Source organism: Pseudorca crassidens, chromosome 7, assembly GCF_039906515.1.
Source record: "Pseudorca crassidens isolate mPseCra1 chromosome 7, mPseCra1.hap1, whole genome shotgun sequence".
Lineage (NCBI taxonomy): Eukaryota > Metazoa > Chordata > Mammalia > Artiodactyla > Delphinidae > Pseudorca > Pseudorca crassidens.
This window is the reverse complement of record NC_090302.1, coordinates 106,323,729-106,343,578: the sequence shown is the minus strand read 5'-3', so window position 1 is coordinate 106,343,578 and position 19,850 is coordinate 106,323,729. Positions and strand designations below refer to the sequence as shown.

The 19,850-nt window shown below is 37.5% G+C and overlaps 1 protein-coding gene across 9 annotated transcripts in view; it reads right to left on the bottom strand.

The window, feature by feature from the left end:
* HMBOX1 (homeobox containing 1) overlaps positions 1–19,850 on the bottom strand; it is a 109,401-nt gene that overhangs the window by 85,805 nt on the left and 3,746 nt on the right. For all 9 annotated transcript variants that reach the window (XM_067745285.1, XM_067745288.1, XM_067745286.1 and 6 more), the window contains exons 2-3: positions 10,891–11,367; positions 3,139–3,224 (exon numbers count right to left, since the gene is read on the bottom strand). In XM_067745285.1, the coding sequence (XP_067601386.1) occupies positions 3,139–3,224; positions 10,891–11,367 (563 nt within the window). The remainder of the gene's footprint in view (positions 1–3,138; positions 3,225–10,890; positions 11,368–19,850) is intronic.

Here is a 19,850-nt window from a genome sequence, read left to right as displayed (position 1 = left end):
AGGGCCAAGCTTCAAACTGATTCTCACTAACTCACCATTCTCTAGCCGGATGTCTTTTCTGGAATGAAAAGCACTGCCCCTGAGTTTAGTTTGATGGCTAGACAGGCTGGGTGAAAATGTAACACAGTAATACATGAGAAATACATGAATTCAGTTAGTTGACCAAAGGGACAATGAACCAATCTGGTTATAAATCATCCTCATTCCCCTGCCTTATGTAAATAATTGAATTAAAGTAGATAAAAGAAAAATACAAATTTCTTAAGGGCAGGAATTAATGCTGCATTTGTTGAGCAAATTAATATTTCTAGAGGAGGAACACCACTGGACAAAGTCATACTGGATAAATTTTCACATGTGTAGCTTGTGTTAGCTTCACCAATACTCCCTTTCTAGGTAAACATGAGATCTTCAGAGAGTATGTGCAATGCTAGACTCTTTGAGCATGTCTAAGAAAGATCTTTGCTTTTAAAGAATACTACTATAAAATGCAGAACTGAAATGAGGTTTAATATCTCAGGGTGGTAAACTAAGTGTATTAATTTCAGAAAAAAGAGAGGTCTACATGGGCTAAAGTGATCAAAGAAGTCAGAATGAGGATAATAACTGAGGTAATGTTGATAAACAGGAATTGATAAGACCAAGGTGAGGAGGTGAAGGTGTCCTAGGCACAATCAACGACTTATTAGCATCCAGGTGACCAGAATACTACAAATGGCACATAGCTGAATCCAGCTAGGGATTATACTGAAAAGGAGAAGGATATAAAGAGAAGCCTGGAGTAGATTATGAAGCGTTTCATTTTCTAGACAATGGAGAACCATTAAAGATATCTGATCAAGGGGAAATGAACCAGCTTTTGGACTAGGAATGACGAGGAGGAAGAATAAGTTGGGGTGAGGCAGAAATGGGGGCAAGAAGTTTTAACAGTACCAAATCTTATGATTACAGTGGCAAAAGAAAAGTCCATGTGTTATAACAGATAATACCTGTGTAAAAATTTCAACTCTTGCTTTCAAAAACAGGAGATGGCATCATGATGACTGTCACTGACTGGGGCAATGTTAAACAGTGCCAATCCATTGAAATTAGCATCAGGAAAGCTTACCAGTCTCCTAGAACTGCACTTCTCACACCCAGATCACCTGGAGATCTGGTTAAAATGTAAATTCTGATTCAGTAGGTATAGCATGATACTCTGTATCTTTACATTTCTAATAAGCTTCCAATATTGCTGTCCCATGGACTACATTTTGAGTAGCAAGATGCTAAAACATCTTTTAATTTCCCTTTCCAAAAGGCAGTACTGGGGAGAATGGATACATGTATATGTATGGCTGAGTCCCTTTGCTGTACACCTGAAACTATCACAACATTGTTAATTGGCTATACTCCAGTATAAAATAAGTTTTAAAAAAACTTAAGGAAAAATATTGAATAGAAAAAACAAAACAAACAGACAAACAAAAACCCCAAAAAGGCAGGATTTGATGAATGGTATAACTAATGCTTTAGATATGGCTAAGAAATTCCTTTTAAAGGTATTTTATTATAATTTGCATCAACGTCTGATGGGTTTCAAAAGATATTATTTAAAAAGTCCAAGATGATTCAAGATTCAGGGTATTCAAGACATTCAGAAATATTTCCACTTGGGCAAAATCAACTTTATAATGCTGTCTATAACAGTACGATTTTGTCTTTTTTTTTTTGAGGTTGACAAGCTAGAAGATACTATTGCTACTAATCTTGGGGGCTGAAATAAAAGTCCTGAAAGACAACGCTCCATCTTTCCATAGTGCACATCAGTGGGTTTTGGTAAAACCCACTTAACTTGCCCTTACAATGCCCTTAGCACCATGCCTTAATCCTTGAAGATAAAGGTAACAATTTATTTTAAATATCCTACTGAAAAACAACTGAAGATTATAAAAATTAAATTCACACACTGTCCTTTTGTTTAAGATTTCTAGGCGAAGGGACATGCCTTTAATTAAATTTTTTTTTTTTACCACGAACGGAAGTGTCATTTATAAAAATACATTACTAGTGTAATATGTTACACACATATTAAAATTGGCTGACCTTAGATTCTTGGGGTGAAATTTAAGACTTCTGAAATCTCAAGTTTCATTTTTAACCAAATAAATGGTCAATAACAACCGTTTAGGTAAATGAGCTTCAATATGTATCAATGTCTAGAGAATAGAAATAGTATCTTAAAATTGGAAGGTACTGTTAAAGATCAGATCCAACTATATCATTGTAGAAGTAAGAAACTGAGGTGCAGAGGCTAAAAAGCCCGAAGTCACAGAGCTGCTAGTGGCATGTTAAAAAAAGGAAGGGGAGGAACAAATTAATTTTCATATCCATCAATGTACAACACACAACAATGTATCAACTACAACATGTAGTTGAAAGAGTTTCTGGTTCCTCTCATGACTAAGACATAGTTGATTTTATTAAGGTCTTATAAATCATTGATATCCAAGAAAGGAAGACTACAGACCAACAAAGAAAACACATGCTACCCCAAAATTCAAGAACTCCATAAAAAATGCAATCTGAATAGAGAATGACACATATACACCACATACTCAGGATGGGGCTGCGGTGGGGTGGGTAATGGGATGGGATATAAAAAACAAAGAGAAGACACTGGTAATTCTTATCTTCTCAGTAATGCTTTGAGGAAAGCTTTCACATATAGAAAAGTGGTTGAAAAAACACAACTTCCTTTACTCTCATGAATCATTTTTTAATTGGTAAAATCAGGGATTGGATTTGGAGGACTGTGAAGCTTTTAAAAATATGAAATGTAGATAGCAGTTGGATGTGCATGTGTCATAAGCTCTGTCACAATTACAAGAAAACCAGAGAATCCTTTTTTAGCCATAAAATAGGGAATTTTATGCTTATTACAAATGCTGTAAAATTTACTAGCACAAGTAAAAAAAAAAGTCACTGGAGAAGCTCCAAGATGTCGGAGACAATGGGTTTTAAATCACAGGCATACATTATTATGCCTAAGCTGACAGATCTGCACTGCAATGCAGAAATGCAAGCAATATTCCAACATCTGCACCAGAAGGCAGAGACTAGACAAGATTCCAGAATAAAGGGCTCTTCAGCTCTTACCTGTTACCTGTGCAACAACTGCTTGGGAAATCCTCCGATTGGCAAGAAAGGCTTTGATTTCCTCTTTTATCACACTGCTGTCCCTCCTAACAAAAACAGAAGACAAGACCAACAATGTATGTTGAAGGTAGAAATCCTCATCTTTGCTAAGAAAGGTGAAGCAGAGAGGTGGGGAGAACACAGAAAGAAAGGACACAAAAATAAAGGTAAACAGACCAAGCTTGTGTGAAAATATGAAATTAAAACAAACCAAGAAACACCAAATATTCAAGTCCTAAAACATCACACCATCAGACAGACGCTTTAGTGAATACCACAGTAGATATAAGTCTCATACCAGAGGACGGTTAATCGCATGCTGTTTATAATTCACATTAGGAACAAGGCTGCCATATGGTATATACAAAGTTTCATTACTGGGTAATGAATATATCTTACACAGACAGAAATCCTAGAAAAATAAAAAGCAACAACAACAACAAAAATCAGTTGTGAGTAGATTGTGGTTTCGCATGTTAACTATGCAACCGCATAAATAATGTTCAGTTCATTTGAAAACCTTTGTTAAAGGAATAGAAATCATCATTCTCACAACTGCTAAATTATTAGCCATTTTAAGAAGGCTCTGCCTTTTAATTCGCCTTCTTTGTCCTGAATAAACCAAAAAAATTTTAAGCAGGATGGGTTGAATATAAAATTTTAATATAAAAGAGACATTAATTTCCTAGTACATGTAATATACAGAATGCTTAATACTTAAAACTACACTATATTTTGTGTCCTTGGGATTACATATTATAAACCTAATTTTTCCTTCACTAGATGCCTTATAAATTTTTACTTATTTAAAAATTCAACAAATTCTCAAAAGACTAGACATTCACTAGAATGACAATGAATGGCAAGACTTCTGTTTCTCCACCAGAACAAACAGAATACTTCAGTAAAAATTATACTTAAAGCCTTAAAGACCAATTTCTCTTTGAATGTTCAAAAGTATTACATAAATGGAATTTCATTCAAGCTCAAAAGTAACAGAAGAGTGGCAATTTATGGTCTAACACAGGGGGTCAACAACTATGGCCCATGGACTAATCTGGCCTCCCACCTGTTTTTATACAACCTATGAGCTAAGAATAGTTTTCATAGATGAACATTCACAATCAATTTGAGGACAGGGAATACTAACTTTGAACATGAAGTAAGCAAAATATTATCCTCTCCCCACGAAAAAATTCCATTCTTCTCACTAGTAGGCCTGTATTTTAAAAATTGTATTCAATTATTAATTATTCTACATTGAATTTTATAAATAAAAATTTGTGACCATTTGCTTTCTCTCTTGTATGTAAGTATCTATATTATATCGACTTTGCCTCTTGGCCACGAAGTCTAAAATGTTTTCCATCTAACCCTTTACAGAAAAAGTTTGTGAACCCCTGATCTGAGACAAAGGGATCATGACATCTTTACAAATCATTTTGTGAATGATCCACAGACTCCTTATAGGAGCTCAAGTCTCTCTACAGATTATTTGGAACAAGGAAAGAAAGTATCCTATCCCCTAAGAATCAGCTGTGATTCACTCAGAGCAGATTTGCAGTCCTTTGCTGAGGAGGAGCTGTACACTCTGTTGGTGAATTCCATGCTCCCTTTGAGGAATTCTGGAAAAGAGCAGAGAAGTGATAGTAGGGACAGCTTCCAACCTGGAGCTCCAGTCTACTCCTCATCTACTGGCTGGAAATCCTAATCAAAAAGATTCCCAAAGAAAGAAAAGAAAGAGGCCACTGCCTAATCCAATATTTGAAAATTCTCGTACTGATCTAGATACTCCCTAGATTCCTTCCACAATGCTTATTTATATTTGATTCTTTGAAAAGTATCATTCTCATTTAAAAATTATGTATCTGAAAGAAAAAGGCACAAAGAAATACATTTTAATGTCAAACAAAATAACTGTCTACATTAGCATATGGCTGTCAAATATCCATCAACAATCAGTAGAGCAAGATAAACTTCAGCAGTATCTATTTCAATTGGCTTATGTAAATAAAACAACCAAATCATTTGGTTTCTGATATAGATGCAAAATTAACCTGAAAAAATTTAAATAAAGCATTGCATTTCAATGTACAGAATGTCCCTCTAGGAAAATGAAAACTGAGTTTAAGAGACTATCTATTAAGGTTAAATAAAAATGTGCTTCTGTGGGGGAAATGATTAAATGGTATTTTCTTGATTACTGATTTAAATTGGAATTTAAATCAATTTATTTAAAATCAATTTCACCTAGAGACTAAGTCACAAAGAGGAGATAACACGCAATATTCCAGTAGGGCATATCCGGTTTGTGAATTATTCACAGCCCTGCAGTATGATATTACCAAGGACTGCAGCAAGACAGAAGGAACCCCAAAAAGTCTGCAACAGAGCAGCAGTTCACTTACCCTCTCTCAGAGACTATATTTTTAGATCCTTGGCAAGTTTCTAAGCACCCACAATGAGTTTTAAAAAAACCAAAAAAACCGCTTTACTCAACTGCTTTACCAGAGAGAAGCTTTTTCAAGTTGAAGAAAAACATAAAAGATAAGAGTGTGCTTGGGCAAGTCATTTAATAAAGCTGGTTGCATCATCTGGTAAAATGAGAACATTAATACCCCCCACCACAAGCCTTTTAAGATTTTTCTCCAAGCAGTGAAATTAAATTTAAACAAAGTTTAATATCAAATGTGTGTGTGTATATAGTATAAAAAATTTTTAAATTCTTCAATGTAAAACTTTTTGAAACTGTAAAAGCACTACATAAACAATGACTATTATTTTATAATACCCTGGAAAGAATCCCAGGAAAAGAATAAACAGACGATCTGCTCTAAGTATGTAAGACTGAAGTAAACATCTGCATTGGGTATTTTAAAGCACCATGAAAAGACTTCTATACAGTCAATTTAGATACAAGTGTTGTGTCATTTGGTTGGTTACACTAGGTATTTTCAAATAGTAACAGCATTTAACTTTCACTACTGTGTCCAGTTCTCTTATGTATTTCAAAAACTTCCATTCTACTGGGTTAAATTTGTTCTTTAAACTTTCACATGTTCCCCCTCACTCATTCCACCTTCTTTAACGACCTGCCTCTCCTAATGTTGTCCACACTGTACCCTGTGAAGTCACCAATTTCCTGGTGTGAAAACTCCTTCATTGACTCCAAATTTAACTCTTTCATCTATTCCTTACTTCCTCTCTTCATCTAAAATTTGGCATCTTTAAGGAGAATGAATCCACTTTTCCTCCCTTATCTTATAAAATCTCACACTTCTCATGATTTCTACTCCTCCAGCCTTATGGAATAAAAGTGAAGTGTAGGCTGATCTTTCTTTGACTCTACAGTTTATTTCCAAGATAAGCTACCACTCTATTTGTATCTAACCACTTACATACACTCAGTAATGCCTCTTCGTGAAATTACCCTTTTTAAAGACATCTTAAAATAATAATAATTGCCACCTATTCAGAGAAGTCCTCCCTGATCCTCAGAGCTAAAAAAGATCTTTTCTTCCAATAACTAACTTTACCATTTTGTTTATACTACTCACATGCGAATATATTACATGTTGTTCTGTATTATAGTTGCTCCTGATCTGGTCTTATCTCTCCTACTAGCCTACAAAGTCCTTTAGCACAAAGATTGTGTCTTATTCATCATGGGGTTTGCATATAATAGAGCTTAATTTGTTCCATGAATGAACAAATCTGTATTTGAAGATAAAAGGTTGTAAAATGGAAAACCTGATCTAGATAATTTATAAAACAGCTCTAAATTCTTAATATCAAATATGTTTAAGCTTCCCAAAACAGAATGGAAGAGAGTTATGTATACTAGCTCAAAACGGTAATATTTCCTTTTCTGGAACAAAGGCTATTAAAGACTGAATGTTTAAAAGTGGTACGCTTTAAGATCTTCCATATTCTCTTAGCTGATATACACTACACATTCTGTAGGACCCTTTAAAGTAGACATCTATCTCAAAGACTTCCAGAGATGGAGCAATACCTACCAAGACAGACTATTTCACAGGTGGGAAAATATAATTACACACAAATGCTTTCACATATGAATAAAAACCTTTTTACTTTAATTTCTACTCATGGAGATAAAGCATAATTTAGAATTTTAAAAGATAATGTTAAAACAAAAGCTATTCTATCTGTGTGAACAACATGGTAACTGATTATTATGTCTTATAGAACATAAATCCCTACCTACACAAGTAAATAAGCTATTACTAGGCATATGGATAACCAACTCAGAAGAAAGTCTCAGGATCCTAGATAACATACTAAACACTCATGAAAATTTAGTACGTGGGTAGTTAGGAATAATATCTTTTATATGACATTGTTTATTAATTCTGATTAAGCCTCATTTCAATTGTTATTTTATATATACACAATAGGACAGATACATTTTAATAGGTACACACTATTATATTAGCAGATGTACATATACACCTATATATAAACATATATATTAACAGATGCTTTTAAAAAATATTAACATGGAAAATCGGGCTTTATTCTAGCTGCTGGCTTTAAAATCCTTCCTAAAATGTTATATTCAACAATTTGCTGAGAATTCATATTCTAGTTTCCCTTTCATTTTTTTTTAACCCTGATCAATCCAAAAATGGGAAAAGTAGCATTTACTCTCTTTCTGATTCTTAACAAGCTAATCAGGTATACAGTTACAAATTAATCAAGTTTTACAAAAAAAAAAAAAAGCCTCCTTTGTATACCTTGAAATTATTAGGAGTTAAGTTCGTGGACCCAGTGGATTATGAAATTTGAAAGCTCTATCATACGGCTGAGTGCTCTGGAGGTTGGGGAATGTAAGCATACAAGAGGTGAATTACATATGACACATGTAGAAAAGGAGGCAGGAAGGCATTCAAGGATCCATTCTCCCCACCTAGAGACCACCAAATCCAACCCACTATATCACCACAGTGTTGAGTGGGCAAAGGGCAGTGTAGCCCTATGTGGGCACAGGGTACTCAGAAAGATTCACTACCAAAACTTTCTCTAACATTCTACCAAATAAAAACTCATTAGGCTAGTAAGTGATTGATTTGACGTGGCAAATATCACGTGGGGGAAGAGTGGGGGATAAGTCCATTATGGCTTTCACACTTTGTCTTAAGTTACATTAACCACCATTCCTAAAATTTTACTGAAATCTACACACATGAAAAATTTATTTACAGAGGCAACAGATACCAGCGACAGACACACTGGTAATAAAGACATGGGTTAGAATTCAGCTCTGCCACTTAATATTTAAGTTTTCTTGGGTCAATTACTTAATTTTTGTGAATCTCAATTTCTCTGCTCTACCTCACACACAGCATGGTTGTAATGATTAAAAGTGAAACCAGTCATGTAATCAACTTCTCCCTCAAACCTAAGGATTGGTACTATTTGCAAACTTGAGAAAAACAAGAGGTGGGCACAAAGTTAGAGTGCAGATGTGGGTGAGGGCACAATGGCAGAGGACCACAGAGCCAGAAGGTTCAACGAGACCACTACATGAGTAGAGGACACCACAGGAGCAGTTCTAAGAAAGAAGCCATAAAGTATCCTACCTATGCAACAAGGTAGGATGTATGTAAATTAAATACTGATAACAATTATAAACACATATATATCTAATGATGACACTTGAATGTGTGTAATTGCTGGATTTAACTACAAACCCTAGTCCTGGCTAAATAGGTTTTCTGTTTATTTTGAGGACACAGTTGAACTACAACACTATGATAACCTTAGAGTTAATAGTCAATTTTTTAGATCGTTATAGTCAAGTTTTAGACTCTGGACAATCTTCCAGGGACTTTTGTCCCAAATTTCTTGTTAGGCTAACACACATTTGGGAACTAACTATTGTTTTTAAAGCTCATTAAAACTGATTAACGACAGCAACAACAACAAAAATCAGGCTAGCATTCTAACAAATTTTATTGTTGATACCCACTCTACTAGCATAATTAAAAGCTAACCTTCTTACATTTTAACTACTAAAGTAACTTCTATTTGCCCAAATGGTCCTCTCTCTTAATCTTGACAGTGATATAGATGTTAAATTCAAAAGGAACATCTAAACTTTGGCCAGCTGGTTAAGCAAGTGAAAATGAATTAAAAGCCAAGCTGATCTTTTATATTTTTAAGTTTCACAAAGCTTAAATAATAGGGTCCTGTAGCTGCTCTATGAAACTATTCATTACAGGAATTACGTTGAAATCTATTGGATTGGCCAAAAAGTTCATTTGGTTTTAAGTAAAAATAAAAGACATTTTTCATTTCCACCAAAAACTTTATTGAACAACATATTCATTAACCAAACGAACTTTTTGGCTGACACAATAGATACAATAGTCCGTTTAGCCCAGAATTCCCTATATGGCAGTTCCACCCTAAAAATAAATTCAGGACAGTTTGTTCAAAAGATATTTTACCTTTGTGGTACTATAGGATAGATGTTCCATATGGCAGTATTAAGTCACCATTATACTATCTTCAAGTCCTAAAGTCTTACAGAAGAACTACAACTCATAATTATAGGTTATAATTTTATTTCACAAATTACTGCTACGGTTTCTTTCATATATACTGTAACTAATCTACCTGCAGGCTCTCCTCCCTACTACAGTAGCGATAATCTACTGAAAACAATGCTTTTATCAACTCTTTCCTACAGACCTGTAAGAACTCCTTTAATTTCCACCAAGTTAAACATAAATTATGTATATGGAATTCAAATCTTCCCCAAATCTGTACTGCCTCTTAATATACTATTCTTATTACCATATCTAGCCAATCTGCAGTTTTTATAAGACTAATCATGTCTTGCCTTTTCTACCTGTTACCATTCCCTTAACTTTAAATAAAGCTCCTATATTTCAAAACAGAAGCTATCCTTTAAAGCTTAGCTCAAATTCCTCCATTCAATTGACATATTAAGCCCTTAACATGTGCTAAGGACAGTTCTAGATCCTGGAGACACAACAATGGAAAGCACATCAGTGCTGCCCTCAAAATGTCCCAGGTCCAGGGAGAAGCCTCTCCTAATCACCTCTGTTGAAACTCGACTTTTCTCAGTGATTCAAACTCTAAGTGTTTACACTTATTTTGTAATAGATAACATTAAATTTGTGTGTGCGTGCGTGCGTGTGTGTGTGTGTATGGCATCTATTGCTAAAATTAGAACTTTAGCTTCTTAGGGGTAGAAACCATGTCTATTTTTCTGCTTAAGAACATTGCTTTTTAAATAGATGCTCAAAATTATTTTGTTGATTGGCATGTTGGAGGGAAAAATTAAGAGTATACGTATCATGATAAAGTCATCCTATCAGAACAAGTACTTACAATGGATTTAAGGATTATAATGTGTTTGTTAGAAATGCAGAAAATTCAGATGTTAGTGATTAGAGCCGTAAAGAGAAGGCTAACCTTTGCTTTGATAACAGAGAGAATGGAAAAGACTTATCAAGCAGCAAAGAGAAAGAACTTAAGTAGAGAAGAAAATTAAATGTTTTTGAATTAAAAACATAAAAATTTTAATTTTTTTCTTTATCACTAAAGGGGGAGGGGACATCACAGTTCTTATAGGTAAAGAGCTGAAATACAGCTTCATTACTCAAAATCAGTCTTAAGAATATAAACATTTGGAGGACTCTGAATAAGAAAGGAACTAACCTCATTAATTCCTCTACTTTATCATCTACATCTAGGTCCTCTTCTGAGGCTTCAAAACTGTATGACCTCTGACCCATGCTGTTTGCATGGTAGCGAGTTGGTGACATCTTTCCATTGGATGTGGATAATCGCTCGTTATTCTCCCTCCCATTCTGATTGGTAGTACAAGGCTGTGGGGAGGTATCATAACTGTTGCTAGGTGATGGGGACATTCCAGAATGCTGGGTCTGTGTGGAAGCTGTAGCTGTAGAGGAAGATGCTGGAACATTGTTGGTAGTATTCCCATATGAACTTCCTCCGTAGCTGGACCTTCTTCCAAACTTGTCGCTATGCTCTTGATCAAGACGGTCCAAAGTTTCCAAGGCATGGAGAATTTCATGTTTAGTCATTCCAGTACGTCGAAGGCGCTGAAGCAGATCTATCTGCTCTATGGTAAATCTGGGTTCATCTGTATAGTGAGACATGGTTTCCAGCAAACTAAAACAAAAAAAATTTTTTTAAAGTTCCTTTATTTACAATATCTACCAAGGAATATATCATTTTGTATTGAGAATGCACAGAAGATAAAATATTTCTATATCAACTTCTTTACTGAAAATGATTAAGACATTATTATTATCATATTATAATAACAGGAATATTTTGTTTTATCAGCAAAACTGACCTAGGAACTCTGTGACTTCATTTACTGTAGACAAACAGTTTGGTAAGCTTAGCCCAAGGAAATACTAATAACCAGCAAGAATATTTAAATGGAAAAGTAAGAGAGGCACACAAAAAAATTTATCAAGCACCATTTTACCCACCACTTTGCATTTTCATGAGTATTTCATCTCTGTAATGTATTCTCTCTTAATAGTTATCCCAAGAAATGGATCTTTCGTGGTTGTGGCCAAACTGAACTGTTCATTTTTCTTAGGAAATTGCTTCTCCATTATGCTTCCTTTAACTAACACAAGATACTGTAGCACACCAGAAAATGTCTCAGAGTCAATAACAATATTAAGTTCAAGGGAGCTGTCAAATATCATAAAAATTCTCACTACTTGAATTCCTTTCTTATAAAACCTGACTTTCTTAAGATTTTTTTAAGTGGGAATTTCTTCTATTTTTATTTTTATAGTTCTAGTGCCGAATAGGTTGCATGGCATGCAGCAGGCTCTCAGTAAGTGCCTGCTGATGGAAATAAATGTCAAAGAATTTTCTCATCCTTTCCAGGTAAATTTCTGCTCTGGGCCAGTTCCCCTAAGCTGTTGGAGATCTATTTCTCTATCCCTCTATACTAAAAATTTATTGAACATGCACTCTAGGCAGGCATTGGGCAAGAGTTTCAGGTAATATAATCTCAGTTCCTGACGACAACCCTCTGTAGTTTTTCTTTTAAGTTTTACATTGATTGATTGATTGTTGAGGAAACTAAGGCTCACAATGCTTTTGTAGCTTGCAAACAAGTCTGATTAAGACATAGAAAAGATTTAAACCTTACTGACTCCAAAAGCATGCATCATTCTGCTTTCCAATATATGGCAGGACTTACTGGAATCAAATGATATGGGACACAGGCTTTTGTCCTTTTTTAAATCTCCTAAACCACTTAGATAAAACCTACTGATGGACTAGTGGTTCTAGTAACAGTTTTTTATATTTAAGAGCTTTGCTCCATCTAGAATTTATATTTACCTAATGAGTGTGAAAGGATTTGAGCTTTATCTTTTCCCAAATGGATAGCTCATTTGTCCAATATGCTTTACTGAGTAATACATCTCTTCTCCACTGGTCTGAAATGCCACCTTTATCATATACAAAATTTCCACAAAAATCTGTATCTACCTTTGGAGTCTCTATTCTATTGCAATGACTGCTTTGTCTTCTAAGTCCTTTTAAAAATAGCAGGCGGGACTTGCCTGGTGGCGCAGCAGTTGAGAATCCGCCTCCCAATGCAGGGGATACAGGTTCGATCCCTGGTCCGGGAAGATCCCACATGCCGCGGAGCAAATGAGCCCGTGCGCCACAACTACTGAACCTGTGCTGTAGAGCCCACATGCCACAATTACTGAAGCCCGCGTGCCTAGAGCCCGCGCACCACAACAAAGAGTAGCCCCACTGGCAGCAACTAGAGAGAACCCAACGCAGGCAAAAATAAATAAATAAAATTTTAAAATAAATAAAATTAAAATAAGCAGGCAGAAGATGGCGGAAGAGTAAGACGCGGAGATCACCTTCCTCCCCACAGATACACCAGAAATACATCTACGCGTGGAACAACTCCTGCGGAGCACCTACTGAACGCTGGCAGAAGACCTCAGACCTCCCAAAAGGCAAGGAACCCCCCACGTACCTGGTTAGGGCAAAAGAAAAAACTAAACAGAGACGGAAGGATAGGGATGGGTCCTGCACCAGCGGGAGAGAGCTGTGAAGGAGGAAAAGTGTCCACACACTAGAAAGCCCCTTCGCGGGTGGAGACTTCGGGAGGCGGAGTGGGGGAGCTTGGGAGCCGCGGAGGAGAGCACAACAACAGGGGTGCGGAGGGCAAACCGGAGAGATTCCAGCGCAGAGGATCGGGCCGACCGGAACTCACCAGCCGAGAGGCTTGTCTGCTCGCCCGCCGGGGCGGGCGGGACTGGGAGCTGAGGCTCCGGCTTTTGTCGGAGCTCCGGGAGAGGACTGAGGTTGGCGGCGTGAACACAGCCTGCAGGGCGTTAGTGCACCGCGGCTGGCCGGGAGAGAGTCCGGGGAAAAGTCTGGACCTGCCGAAGAGGCAAGAGACTTTTACGTCCCTCTTTGTTTCCTGGTGCACGAGGAACGGGGATTAAGACCGCTGCTTGAGAGAGCTCCAGGGACGGGCGCGAGCCGCGGCTAAAAGTGCGGAGCCCAGAGACAGACATGAGACGCTAAGGCCGCTGCTGCCGCCACCAGGAGGCCTGTGTGCGAACACAGGTCGCTAGCCACACGCCCTTCCGGGGAGCCTGTGCAGCCCGCCACTGCCAGGGTCCCGGGATCCAGGGACAACTCCCCCGGGAGAACGCACGGCGCGCCTCAGGCTGCAAAGTCACGCCGGCCTCTGCCGCCGCAGGCCCGCCCCACACTCCGTGACCCTCCCTACCCCCCGGCCTGAGTGAGCCAGAGCCTCCGAATCAGCGGCTCCTTTAACCCCGTCCTGTCTGAGCAAAGAACAGACGCCCTCCGGCGACCTACACGCACAGGCGGGGCCCAATCCAAAGCTGAGCCCCTGGGAACTGTGAGAACAAAGAAGAGAAAGGGAAATCTCTCCCAGCAGCCTCAGGAGCAGCGGATTAAAGCTCTACAATCAACTTGATATACCCTGCATCTGTGGAATACCTGAATAGACAACGAATCATCCCAAATTAAGGAGCCCTGTGGATGAAAGGCTCTTGGTGCTGCAGCCAGGAGTCAGTGCTGTGCCTCTGAGGTGGGAGAGCCAACTTCAGGACACTGGTCCACAAGAGGCCTCCCAGCTGCACATAATATCAAACAGCAAAAATCTCCGAGAGATCTCCATCTCAAAGCCAGCACCCAGCTTCACTCAACGACCAGCAAGCTACAGTGCTGGACATCCTATGCCAAACAACTAGCAAGACAGGAACACAACCCCACCCATTAGCAGAGAGGCTGCCCCAAATCATAATAAGTCCAAAGACACCCCAAAACACACCACCAGACGTGGACCTGCCCACCAGAAAGACAAGATCCAGCCTCATCCACCAGAACACAGGCACTAGTACCCTCCACCAGGAAGCCTACACAACCCACTGAACCTACCTTAGCCACTGGGGACAGACACAAAAAACAACAGGAACTATGAACCTTCAGCCTGCAAAAAAGGAGACCCCAAACACAGTAAGATAAGCAAAATAAAAAGACAGAAAAACACACAGCAGATGAAGGAGCAAGATAAAAACCCACCAGACCTAACAAATGAAGAGGAAATAGGCAGTCTACCTGAAAAAGAATTCAGAATAATGATAGTAAAGATGATCCAAAATCTTGGAGATAGAATGGACAATAGAATGGACAAAATGCAAGAATCAGTTAACAAGGACCTAGAAGAACTAAAGATGAAACAAGCAATGATGAACAACACAATAAATGAAATTAAAAGTACTCTAGATGGGATCAATAGCAGAATAACTGAGGCAGAAGAACGGATAAGTGACCTGGAAGATAAAATAGTGGAAATAACTACTGCAGACCAGAATAAAGAAAAAAGAATGAAAAGAACTGAGGACAGTCTCAGAGACCTCTGGGACAACATTAAACGCACCAACATTCGAATTATAGGGGTTCCAGAAGAAGAAGAGAAAAAGAAAGGGACTGAGAAAATATTTGAAGAGATTATAGTTGAAAACTTCCCTAATATGGGAAAGGAAATAGTTAATCAAGTCCAGGAAGCACAGAGAGTCCCATACAGGATAAATCCAAGGAGAAATACGCCAAGACACATATTAATCAAACTGTCAAAAATTAAATACAAAGAAAACATATTAAAAGCAGCAAGGGAAAAACAACAAATAACACACAAGGGAATCCCCATAAGGTTAACAGCTGATCTTTCAGCAGAAACTCTGCAAGCCAGAAGGGACTGGCAGGACATATTTACAGTGATGAAGGAGAAAAACCTGCAACCAAGATTACTCTACCCAGCAAGGTTCTCATTCAGATTTGATGGAGAAATTAAAACCTTTACAGACAAGCAAAAGCTGAGAGAATTCAGCACCACCAAACCAGCTTTACAACAACTGCTAAAGGAACTTCTCTAGGCAAGAAACACAAGAGAAGGAAAAGACCTACAATAACAAACCCAAAACAATTAAGAAAATGGGAATGGGAACACACATACCGATAATTACCTTAAATGTAAATGGACTAAATGCTCCCACCAAAAGACACAGATTGGCCGAATGGATACAAAAACAAGACCCATATATTTGCTGTATACAAGAGACCCACTTCAGACCTAGAGACACATACAGACTGCAAGTAAGGGGATGGAAAAAGGTATTTCATGCAAATGGAAACCAAAAGAAAGCTGGAGTAGCAATTCTCATATCAGACAAAATACACTTTAAAACAAAGACTATTAGAAGAGACAAAGAAGGACACTACATAATGATCAAGGGATCGATCCAAGAGGAAGATATAACAATTGTAAATATTTATGCACCCAACATAGGTGCACCTCAATACATAAGGCAAATACTGACAACCATAAAAGGGGAAATCGACAGTAACACATTCATAGTAGGGGACTTTAACACCCCACTTTCACCAATGGACAGATCATCCAAAATGAAAATAAATAAGGAAACACAAGCTTTAAATGATACATTAAACGAGATGGAGTTAATTGATATTTATAGGACATTCCATCCAAAAACAACAGAATACACATTTTTCTCAAGTGCTCATGGAACATTCTCCAGGATAGATCATATCTTGGGTCACAAATCAAGCCTTGGTAAATTTAAGAAAATTGAAATTGTATCAAGTATCTTTTCCGACCACAACGCTATGAGACTCGATATCAATTACAGGAGAAGATCTGTAAAAAATACAAACACATGGAGGCTAAACAATACACTACTTAATAACGAAGTGATCACTGAAGAAATCAAAGAGGAAATCAAAAAATACCTAGAAACAAATGACAATGGAGACACGACGACTCAAAATCTATGGGATGCAGCAAAAGCAGTTCTAAGAGGGAAGTTTATAGCAATACAATCTTACCTTAAGAAACAGGAAACATCTCGAATAAACAACCTAACCTTGCACCTAAAGCAATTAGAGAAAGAAGAACAAAAAAACCCCAAAGTTATCAGGAGGAAAGAAATCATAAAAATCAGATCTGAAATAAATGAAAAAGAAATGAAGGAAACGATAGCAAAGATCAATAAAACTAAAAGCTGGTTCTTTGAAAGGATAAACAAAATAGATAAACCATTAGCCAGACTCATCAAGAAAAAAAGGGAGAAGACTCAAATCAATAGAATTAGAAATGAAAAAGGAGAAGTAACAACTGACACTGCAGAAATACAAAAGATCATGAGAGATTACTACAAGCAACTCTATGCCAATAAAATGGACAACCTGGAAGAAATGGACAAATTCTTAGAAAGGCACAACCTGCCAAGACTGAATCAGGAAGAAATAGAAAATATGAACAGACCAATCACAAGCACTGAAATTGAAACTGTGATTAAAAATCTTCCAACAAGCAAAAGCCCAGGACCAGATGGCTTCACAGGCGAATTCTATCAAACATTTAGAGAAGAGCTATCACCTATCCTTCTCAGACTCTTCCAAAATATAGCAGAGGGAGGAATACTCCCCAACTCATTCTACGAGGCCACCATCACCCTGATACCAAAACCAGACAAGGATGTCACAAAGAAAGAAAACTACAGGCCAATATCACTGATGAACATAGATGCAAAGATCCTCAACAAAATACTAGCAAACAGAATCCAACAGCACATTAAACGGATCATACACCATGATCAAGTGGGGTTTATTCCAGGAATGCAAGGATTCTTCAATATACGCAAATCAATCAACGTGATACACCATATTAACAAATTGAAGGAGAAAAACCATATGATCATCTCAATAGATGCAGAGAAAGCTTTTGACAAAATTCAACACCCATTTATGATAAAAACCCTGCAGAAAGTAGGCATAGAGGGAACTTTCCTCAACATAATAAAGGCCATATATGACAAACCCACAGCCAACATCGTCCTCAATGGTGAAAAACTGAAAGCATTTCCACTAAGATCAGGAACAAGACAAGGTTGCCCACTCTCACCACTCTTATTCAACATAGTTTTGGAAGTTTTAGCCACAGCAATCAGAGAAGAAAAGGAAATAAAAGGAATCCAAATCGGAAAAGAAGAAGTAAAGCTGTCACTGTTTGCAGATGACATGATACTATACATAGAGAATCCTAAGGATGCTACCAGAAAACTACTAGAGCTAATCAATGAATTTGGTAAAGTAGCAGGATACAAAATTAATGCACAGAAATCTCTGGCATTCCTATACACTAAGGATGAAAAATCTGAAAGTGAAATCAAGAAAACACTCCCATTTACCATTGCAACAAAAAGAATAAAATACCTAGGAATAAACCTACCTAAGGAGACAAAAGACCTGTATGCAGAAAATTATAAGACACTGATGAAAGAAATTAAAGATGATACAAATAGATGGAGAGATATACCATGTTCTTGGATTGGAAGAATCAACATTGTGAAAATGACTCTACTACCCAAAGCAATCTACAGATTCAATGCAATCCCTATGAAACTACCACTGGCATTTTTCACAGAACTAGAACAAAAAATTTCACAATTTGTATGGAAACACAAAAGACCCCGAATAGCCAAAGCAATCTTGAGAACGAAAAATGGAGCTGGAGGAATCAGGCTTCCTGACTTCAGACTATACTACAAAGCTACAGTAATCAAGACAGTATGGTACTGGCACAAAAACAGAAATATAGATCAATGGAACAGGATAGAAAGCCCAGAGATAAACCCACGCACATATGGTCACCTTATCTTTGACAAAGGAGGCAGAAATGTACAGTGGAGAAAGGACAGCCTATTCAATAAGTGGTGCTGGGAAAACTGGACAGCTACATGTAAAAGTATGAGATTAGATCACTCCCTAACACCATACACAAAAATAAGCTCAAAATGGATTAAAGACCTAAATGTAAGGCCAGAAACTATCAAACTCTTAGAGGAAAACATAGGCAGAACACTCTATGACATAAATCACAGCAAGGTCCTTTTTGACCCACCTCCTAGAGAAATGGAAATAAAAACAAAAGTAAACAAATGGGACCTAATGAAACTTAAAAGCTTTTGCGCAGCAAAGGAAACCATAAAAAAGACCAAAAGACAACCCTCAGAATGGGAGAAAATATTTGCAAATGAAGCAACTGACAAAGGATTAATCTCCAAAATTTATAAGCAGCTCATGCAGCTTAATAACAAAAAAACAAACAACCCAATCCAAAAATGGGCAGAAGACCTAAATAGACATTTCTCCAAAGAAGATATACAGAGTGCCAACAAACACATGAAAGAATGCTCAACATCACTAATCATTAGAGAAATGCAAATCAAAACTACAATGAGATATCATCTCACACCAGTCAGAATGGCCATCATCAAAAAATCTAGAAACAATAAATGCTGGAGAGGGTGTGGAGAAAAGGGAACCCTCTTACACTGTTGGTGGGAATGTAAATTGATACAGCCACTGTGGAGAACAGTATGGAGGTTCCTTAAAAAGCTACAAATAGAACTACCATATGACCCAGCAATCCCACTACTGGGCATATACCCTGAGAAAACCAAAATTCAAAAAGAGTCATGTACCAAAATGTTCATTGCAGCTCTATTTACAATAGCCCAGAGATGGAAACAACCTAAGTGTCCATCATCGGATGAATGGATAAAGAAGATGTGGCACATATATACAATGGAATATTACTCAGCCATAAAAAGAGACGAAATTGAGCTATTTGTAATGAGGTGGATAGACTTAGAGTCTGTCATACAGAGTGAAGTAAGTCAGAAAGAGAGAGACAAATACCGTATGCTAACACATATATATGGAATTTAAGAAAAAAAAAATGTCATGAAAAACCTAGGGGTGAAACAGGAATAAAGACACAGACTTACTAGAGAATGGACTTGAGGCTATGGGGAGGGGGAAGGGTAAACGGTGACAAAGCGATAAAGAGGCATGGACATATATACACTACCAAACGTAAGGTAGGTAGCTAGTGGGAAGCAGCCACGTAGCACAGGGAGATCAGCTCGGTGCTTTGTGACCGCCTGGAGGGGTGGGATAGGGAGGGTGGGAGGGAGGGAGACGCAAGCGGGAAGAGATATGGGAACATATGTATATATATAACTGATTCATTT